General features: G+C 37.8%; 1 protein-coding gene across 7 annotated transcripts in view; it reads left to right on the top strand.

The window, feature by feature from the left end:
- Positions 1-8533, top strand: part of flncb (filamin C, gamma b (actin binding protein 280)) — a 51173-nt gene extending 42640 nt beyond the window's left edge. For 2 of the 7 annotated variants that reach the window (XM_084406310.1, XM_084406312.1), the window contains 13 exons: positions 271-432; positions 993-1196; positions 1383-1535; positions 1608-1730; positions 2423-2668; positions 3130-3399; positions 3875-4012; positions 4102-4217; positions 4576-4711; positions 5839-6015; positions 6103-6321; positions 7209-7415; positions 7493-8533. In XM_084406310.1, coding sequence (XP_084262436.1) covers positions 271-432; positions 993-1196; positions 1383-1535; positions 1608-1730; positions 2423-2668; positions 3130-3399; positions 3875-4012; positions 4102-4217; positions 4576-4711; positions 5839-6015; positions 6103-6321; positions 7209-7415; positions 7493-7680 — 2339 coding nt within the window. In that variant the 3' untranslated portion in view covers positions 7681-8533. The remainder of the gene's footprint in view (positions 1-270; positions 433-992; positions 1197-1382; positions 1536-1607; positions 1731-2422; positions 2669-3129; positions 3400-3874; positions 4013-4101; positions 4218-4575; positions 4712-5838; positions 6016-6102; positions 6322-7208; positions 7416-7492) is intronic. The other 5 variants (XM_084406311.1, XM_084406313.1, XM_084406315.1 and 2 more) reach the window with 3 other exon arrangements.
- The last annotated feature ends 402 nt before the right edge of the window (positions 8534-8935 follow it).

The following is an 8935-nucleotide window of genomic DNA, read 5'->3' on the forward strand; positions in this document are numbered from 1 at the left end:
GATCACAGGAATAAATTACACTTAACTATATATTCACATAGAAAGCAGCTGTTTTAAATTGTAATATTATTTCACAATATTACTGTTTTTGTTTGTATTTTTAATCAAATAAATGCAGCCTTGGTGAGCAGAAGATACTTCTTTTAAAAACATAAAAAATCGTACAGATCTAAAACTTTTGACCGGTAGTGTATATATATATATAAATATTTATTAAAAGTTACTATTGATTATGGCTTCTCACTTTATTCTCTCACATTCTTGATAAAGGCGATGACTCCATGAGGACTTCTCAGCTGAACGTTGGCACGGCCACAGACGTGTCTCTGAAGATCACAGAGACGGACCTGAGCTCCCTGACCGCGAGTATCAGAGCCCCATCTGGCAACGAGGAGCCCTGCCTGCTGAAGAGACTGCCAAACAGACACATCGGTAAGTCACTCATCAAGCCTGCCAGCACCTACCTGCGTCATGACTGAACTGATAAAGCAACCTGTACAAAAGCCAGATCATATTGTGTTTAGGCAGGACATGTTGAAGGGCCATCAACCACGATTTTCAGGTAGTTTTAGTGGGAAGGGCATTCTTTTTCTAGACAGTATTTAATTGGACAAATGTTTATGTGCACTCCTGCAAATAAGAATAACTAATATTTAGGTCTGTTTTTCCAGAAGGGAAAGACTGGGAATGTAATTATAACACTTTCAGAAACTAGACTAATTTTTGGAGTTTCCCAAAACAAGAAAGTATGAGTCCTCTGAAACACTGAAACTTTCTGATCTAGTGATGCCTTAGGATTTGTCTCAAAAACGTTATTTGAGACTGAGAGCTCCTTCCTGTGATTTCAAAGAGAATCAACTATAAGCTCAGAAAAGCCTTTTGATGTAAAGCCAAAACCTGAGGCCTATCACTTTTGTTAGATATCATAGTGCTACCTTAAAAAACTCTGATTAAACCTGAACAAAGACCTGTCCCGTTGCTCTTTTCCTTAGGAATATCCTTCACTCCTAAGGAGGTGGGAGAGCATGTGGTCAGTGTAAAGAAGAATGGAAAACACGTGACCAACAGCCCATTCAAGATCATGGTGGGCCAGTCTGAGATTGGAGATGCCAGTAAAGTGAAGGTGTTTGGAAAAGGTCTGATTGAAGGACACACCTTTGAAGTGGCTGAGTTTATCGTGGACACCAGAAGTGCAGGTAAATGGTATTCTAGGACATGTGGTGTCCATTATGCACTTAGTCCCAAGGTACACTTCAGTTTTGACCCAAACGCTTAGTGCATGCGCACTTTCGAATGCATAGTCTTTAGGTTCACTGAAAAGTTGAGCTACTTTTGCGCACCGTATTGAAGCATGCATAAATCCCACTTGGTCTGTACATTAGGTTATGGAGGTCTGGGTCTGTCTATCGAGGGGCCAAGCAAAGTTGACATTAATTGTTCGGATGTGGAAGACGGAACATGCAAAGTGACCTACTGCCCAACCGAACCCGGAACATACATCATCAACATCAAATTCGCAGACCAACACGTGCCAGGTACTGCACAGACCCCAAACATGCGTGCTTTCTGAGGTGGGCGACTCTCAAACTCTTCATGCCGTTCCACAGGAAGTCCATTTACAGTGAAGGTTCTGGGCGAGGGACGAATGAAGGAGAGTATTACCAGAAAGAGGCAGGCGCCCTCTATCTCCACGGTGGGCAGCACTTGCGACCTCAACCTCAAGATTCCAGGTGAGCAGAAAAGGAATGAGATGCTAGGGAGGGTTGTCAAGTCTTGAGTCAAGTCTTTCTGAAATTGCATAATGCCTAGTAGGTACTATATTTGGTTTGATTATTAGTTCACGAATGTTAAGCTTATGTATTGTGTAGTATGAATATGGGTAGTAAGAATGAAATTTGGACATACTACATCCACCATGTTGTCACTGTCATGCGACCTATCGGCGTCAGTTGCGTTGCTTCACTGCCATGCACATCTCTTGTACTGTGGCCTCATGGGATAGTGAAGTGTTCATCAGATGCACTTCAGAATCGGAAGTAGTAGGTCATGCGGGTACTTTTCGCTTACTGTCCTATGAATTCGGACATACAACTTGTCTCACACCTACGTTCTGTTTTACGCCTACTATGTAGTTTGGAAGTAGGCGTATTCGGACACAGGGTTTGTCTCCTTTCCCACCTGTTTCTCACTGACTCCCACTTTCATGTCACTTCCTGTCTCTCGAATCAGAGTGGTTCCGTTTGAAACTGTATAGAATTAAATTAAATTTGTTTTGATAAAAAAAATAAAAAAAAAGAATACGGAATTTGTTTCCATTCTACTCGGAAGCTTGCATTTCCTGTTTCTCTTTTTTCATTGCTTCCCTCCTTCTTCCTTCTCCTCTCTTCCTTTTTCCTCTGTCTCCCGGGTTCCTCACCTATAGGGAACTGGTTTCAGATGGTGACGGCTCAAGAGCGACTCACCCGTACCTTCACCCGCAGCAGCCACACCTACACACGCACAGAACGCACAGAGATCAGCAAGACCCATGCAGGCGAGACCAAGAGAGAAGTGCGGGTGGAAGAGAGCACCCAGGTGGGGGGCGACCCCTTCAGGAACGTATTCGGTGGATTTCTGGGCAGGGAGAGCCTGGGACCCTTCAGCAGCGGCCAGGGCCGACAATCAGAGGGTGTGTGCATGTGTGTGTGTGTGTGTTTGTGTGCGTTGATTGCTGGTTAAAGGGAATTTTTTCCTTTTTACCCGCCTGAAATGTTCCAAATCTGAGAGATTTGAGGGTGAGTAATTGATAACAGAATTCGTTTTTGAGTGAACTATCTCTTTAAGTTTTGCAGCTCTTACAAGTTTCAGTTTGTGTTATTGTGTATGTGATGAAGTCATGGTATGTGTGTGTTTATGGGGTTTTTGAGCGTGAGTGAACGCACTCTTTCCACTGCAGACATTTATGACAGGAGAACCGAGCTGGAAAATCTGAGCAGCCGTCAGCTCTGTGGCCAGCTCAGCCAAAACATCTTCTTTTATAGAAGAAATGCCTGAAATTTTATGTGGAATGGTTTATACGTGTGCCTGTCTCTTTTCCCGTCTCTCCCTCTCTTTCTCATACGCTCAACGCCGTCCCTCTTTCTCTCTCAGGTGAATCAGGTACACAGGAGATGACCGCACAGGTGACGAGTCCCAGCGGTAACACGGATGACGCTGAGATCGTAGAAGGAGAGGACAGCGCCTATAGTGTGCGCTTTGTGCCTAAGGAGATGGGCCCCCACACCGTCAATGTCAAATACAGGGGCCAGCATGTCCCCGGAAGCCCTTTCCAGTTCACCGTGGGGCCCCTTGGGGAGGGAGGGGCCCACAAGGTGCGGGCCGGTGGTACCGGACTGGACAGGGGTGTGGCTGGAGCTCCAGGTAAGAGACAGGAGGCAGTATTAGTATTGATATTGTTAATTAAAAACTATATTTTAAAAAAAATCCGTTAATTTATGTAACTCTGAAATAAAATAAAATGTAGGGTTAGGTTAGGGATATTTATATAAAGTATTAGATTAAAAATGTTACCTTGGAAACTAACTGAAATAAAATAAATTGAAGCACTAAAAGTACTAAAACTGAAATAAAATTATAAAAACAATAATAAGCAAATAACAAAATTGCTAAAACTAAAGCTAAAATTTTAACTTTTAAATAAAAAAAGATATATAAAAACAAAACCTTATTCAAAATATTAATAAATACTATAATTTATATACATATATACTATAAGTAATCCTAAAATAACACTGACAGGAAGTCAGGCACTGTTTATCTGGGATAGTGCGAACATTACTTTAGACCACTGATTAGCAGAATTTTTTTAAACCTTTTTTTAATGTGTGATTTTTAGCTGAGTTTAGTATCTGGACTCGTGAAGCGGGTGCTGGTGGTTTGTCCATAGCGGTTGAGGGGCCCAGCAAAGCAGAGATTTCCTTCGAGGACAGGAAGGACGGTTCCTGTGGGGTGGCCTACGTAGTACAGGAGCCTGGTAAGTGCTAATGCTAATTATCAAATACACAGATGTGTTTTACAATCTCTCGGTCTCTCATTTCATTTATTTATTTCATTTCATTTCAGGTGACTACGAGGTGTCAATCAAATTTAATGATGAACATATCCCAGACAGCCCTTTCATCGTTCCCATTGCATCATTGTCAGATGACGCCCGCCTACTTACCATCACCAGCCTGCAGGTGAGTGACTCCAGATCAAACACACTCACGCAGAGAGGCCTCGTTATTCTCTGTAGCAGCGGGACAGGTGAGATTCAGGGACTCTTGAGAGCGGATGGCAGCTTATTTATCAACACACTCTTTGAGAGACTGTGAGAGCACTTGATGGAGAGCACAGAACAGCTTATCATAAGATGAGACAAGTGTACTCGCAGTTCCCTTCACGAAGGGAGTTTCTGAGGAAAGACAAAAGAGCATGGCAAAGTAGTTTTTATGTTGGCCGTTGTGAATATGCTTGCTGAGGAAGACACATCTTTACATACTCAGCTTTGAAATGCTGAAGATTAGATGAAACACTACGTCTGCCTGGCTCTCTCAGCAGGAGACGGGTCTGAAGGTGAACCAGGAGGCCTCGTTTGCCGTTCAGCTGAACGGAGCGAGAGGAGCGATTGATGCGAAGGTGCACACACCGTCTGGAGCAGTGGAGGAGTGTTACATCACCGAGCTAGACAATGGTGAGCTCATGCCTGGAAAAAGACAAGGGAATTATTTGATCTATAATTAATTATATGATTTTATGTATTTTTATTATTTTATTAAAACAAATTTATTATAGAATTGTATTATTATTAATATAATATAGTATTTTTAAGTATTATATATCATTTAAATATATTATTTAATATATCATTGTATTAGTTAAATATTTTATTTCATTACTTTGTATATTATTATTTATATATTATTATTGTTATTTACATTTATAGTATATAAATAATTATGCATTATGTAATATATAATGTTATCAAACAATTTGTATTATATTATTTTGTTTTGTTTTTTTATATGATTATTATTATTATCATTATTATTATTTATATTATCTAAATATTTGTATACATTAAAATTTAATATATTCTTTTTAAAACCCATTATTTTGTATTATTTTGTCATTTTATGTATTATTCATGTTTTTCTTTTTTTATGATTATGTTATATAAATATGTTATATTATAACCATATTATACTTTTTTAATTATATTGCATATTCTTATTATTATTATTATTTACATGTATAGTATATCAATATTTATGTATTATGCAATATATTATTTTATTTTGTATTATTATTTTTATATATTGTTTTTGTTGTTATTATTTGTATTATTATTATTTATATTATCTAAATATATGTATACATTGCTTAATATATTATTATTATATAATATATTATTTTAAACATTAATTTTCATTATATTATTTTGTGTATTATTCAAGTTTTTTCTTATTTCTTATTATTATTATATAATATAAATATGTTATATTATTTTATTAAATCTTTTTTTTTTGTGTATTATTAATTATACAACAATAATAATAGTAATAATAATGCATTTCATTTATCATGTGTTTTTCTCATACCCAAAGCGCTACAAAAACTGAAAATTGAGGTAAAATAGAGAAATGCAGACATAATATAATACAAGGAAATACAATAAATACAGTAAAACAAACAATAATATAATGCAACACCCCACAAATTATGATCACTGTAATATGTAAAGACACACTAGAACTGATGTCAGTATATGGATATAGATTGGATTTGAACTTATTCAACATCGCATGCCTGTTTGTGCAGATAAACACGCCATACGGTTTATTCCACGGGAGAACGGCGTCCACTCCATTGATGTCCGTTTTAACGGGAGTCACATCCCAGGCAGTCCCTTCAAGATCCGTGTAGGGGAACCCGGCCAGGCGGGAGATCCAGGAATGGTGACTGCTTTTGGGCCCGGACTGGAGGGGGGAACTACAGGTATGACGCCAACCAACCAAGCAGCCAATCACGAGTGTTAAGACACAAACGCGCGCACGTTCACTCAATACATCTCATCCTTCACAGGTGTACCCTCGGATTTCATTGTAAACACGTGTAACGCTGGGTCAGGAGCTCTGTCGGTTACCATTGACGGCCCATCGAAAGTGAAGATGGATTGTCAGGAATGTCCAGAAGGATACAAGGTCACATACACACCCATGGCTCCCGGCAGCTACCTCATCTCCATCAAATATGGAGGACCGCAGCATATTGTGGGCAGTCCCTTCAAAGCCAAAGTGTCCGGTGAGACATCACACACTACGTTAGACTATGCGTTTTTTGCTCTCTACATACAGGACTGACACAGAGACAGGTGTGGTGACTCAGGACACATATCTGGAAGGTAGTCGGGACCTTTTTATGCATGGCATTCAAAAAAAGCTGCTTATAGCACCTTGAAATCTTGAAAAAAACAAAAAACATTAAGCATATAATCTCTTTTACAGTGACTGTTTAAGATCAACTTTTTACGTATGAATTTTAAAATGAATAGTTAATAATGAAACAATGAATAGTATCTTTTTATCAAAACACTTATTGTCATGTTAGCTAATGCATTAACGGATCTTATTGTAAAGTGTTACCAATATTTTAATGCACTGTTTGGTAAAACTTTCATGTTAAAGTTTTAATTGCTGGTGTGCCATTTATTGATGTCCATATGTGTATATTATATTGCATTATATATTAATAAACATTACTGTAGATGTGCCACAGTTAGCCAAAGGGTATTTTTCATCTGTAGTCCATGGACAAAATGTTACAAATTACAAGTATTATTAATATAAAAATATCATACAAAATATAGAATAAAAAATTAAGGTGATTATAAACTGCATTGTTTTTCCTTAAATATTAAATATAAAAAATGGCCCTTATAGCACCCTTAAGTTTGGGACAAATACATAAATATGAGTAAATAACTTGCGCTCATGTTGAAATAGGAAAGTCTGATTATGAGATGATCAGGCAGGATTATTTTGCAGTATGATGGAGTGGATTTGAAACCACACAAGCTTACAAAACTATGAAAATGTGTGAAACTGTTTTTGCGTTTGACGTGGTAATGATTTGAAGGTAAAACTACCAAATGGAACAGCAACTCATTAAAAAGCAATTCACTCTTCCAGGCGCACGTCTGTCCGGCGGACACTCTCTACACGAAACGTCATCGGTTCTGGTGGAAACGGTGACGAAATCATCCTCGGTGGCCGGATCTTTCTCTACTCTGCCAAAGTTCTCGTCTGATGCCAGCAAGGTGGTCTCCAGGGGGGCCGGACTCTCCAAAGCCTTCATTGGCCAGAAGAACACCTTCACGGTGGACTGCAGTAAAGCAGGTACAGAACTTTTTCAAGCAATGCATGCATGTATTTGTACACAATGCACATTTACAGATGACTTTTATTTTTTGCAGGCACAAACATGTTAATGGTAGGAGTGCACGGGCCAAAGACTCCCTGTGAGGAAGTCTACGTCAAACACATGGGCAACAGAATGTACAATGTCACATACACAGTGAAGGAGAAAGGAGACTACATCCTCATAGTCAAATGGGGTGAAGAAATGGTGCCCGGAAGCCCTTTCCACGTCACAGTGCCTTAAAAGACTGTCTTTAGATCCTCTCCACTATGCAAAGACTCTACTGATCGTCCTGGGAAAGAGACGGGACTCACCGACAATGCCTTTTCGTGACATATTAACTCACTGTGTTTTACAAATAATCAAGAAAACGTTCTATATCTGCATACGCTTTATCCAGAGTTCATTATGTGTTCATTTCACGCTCGGTCATGTATCTTAACTTTTTTTTTTATGATGTTATTTTAGATGTTGTGAGACTAGAGAATGTTTGAAGCAGAAGTGAATGATAAAATGGTTTTGCAGTTGCTGTTTTGAAGATGCCACATGCTAAATCACGTCCACCCTGTTACCAGTCAAGTTACTGTCCGGACCATTTACAGACTTAATTTAACAGCTGAGTTATTTAATCTTTTTTTTTTTATTATTATTATCTAATGCTAAATCTGGTCTTATTTTTATGATGCAATAACATCATTTAGTCTCTGAGTCTGGACTAGGTTTGCACCCGGTCCTCCTGATCAAGGGCTTAATTTGAGCAGGGAAAGCCTGATATTTTAGTCCTAGTGGACTAGGTTTAGGCTCACACTGGGTCTAAACCGGTCCCGGGTGGCCCAGCACCCCTGCAGACTGGGTTGTGTGATTGGTTAGATGAGATTTTTTTTTTCTTTTTTACCAAACGGTGTAGCAAAAGCCGTTCAGCATGTGAATGTTTGAAATCCCACAGTTTTTACAGTGACTATATTAAAGAGCAACATTTTATAGTGATTTTATATGTATGAATTTAAAATAGAAATGTATGGAGAAACACTAATTGTTTGATATTTTATTCTACTGTTTGGTAAAACTGTGCTGGCATATTAAAAGTTTAATTGATGATGCGCTGTTTATTGATGTCCATATTACATGACATGACATTATATTATATTATATTATATTATATTATATTATATTATATTATATTATATTATATTATATTATATTATATTATATTATATTATATTATATGCATCTGTAGTTCCTGGACAGAATGTTACAGTCACCCTAAATTTATATATATATATTATATATTATACAGTAAATTATAATATATATTATATATATAATTTTTTATAGACAAGTTAACAAGTTAAGTTAACCAAAATAATAAATGGAGAGACAATATCATACATGTGCCATATATTAATAAAACTAACAATAGGTAACGTTCAAAAGCATTTTCTCCATGACTGTAAGTCGTGTGTTTGTTTCATTCGCAGCCTCTAGAGGGCGATCTTAC

Source organism: Rutilus rutilus (assembly GCF_951802725.1).
Source record: "Rutilus rutilus genome assembly, chromosome: 4".
NCBI lineage: Eukaryota > Metazoa > Chordata > Actinopteri > Cypriniformes > Leuciscidae > Rutilus > Rutilus rutilus.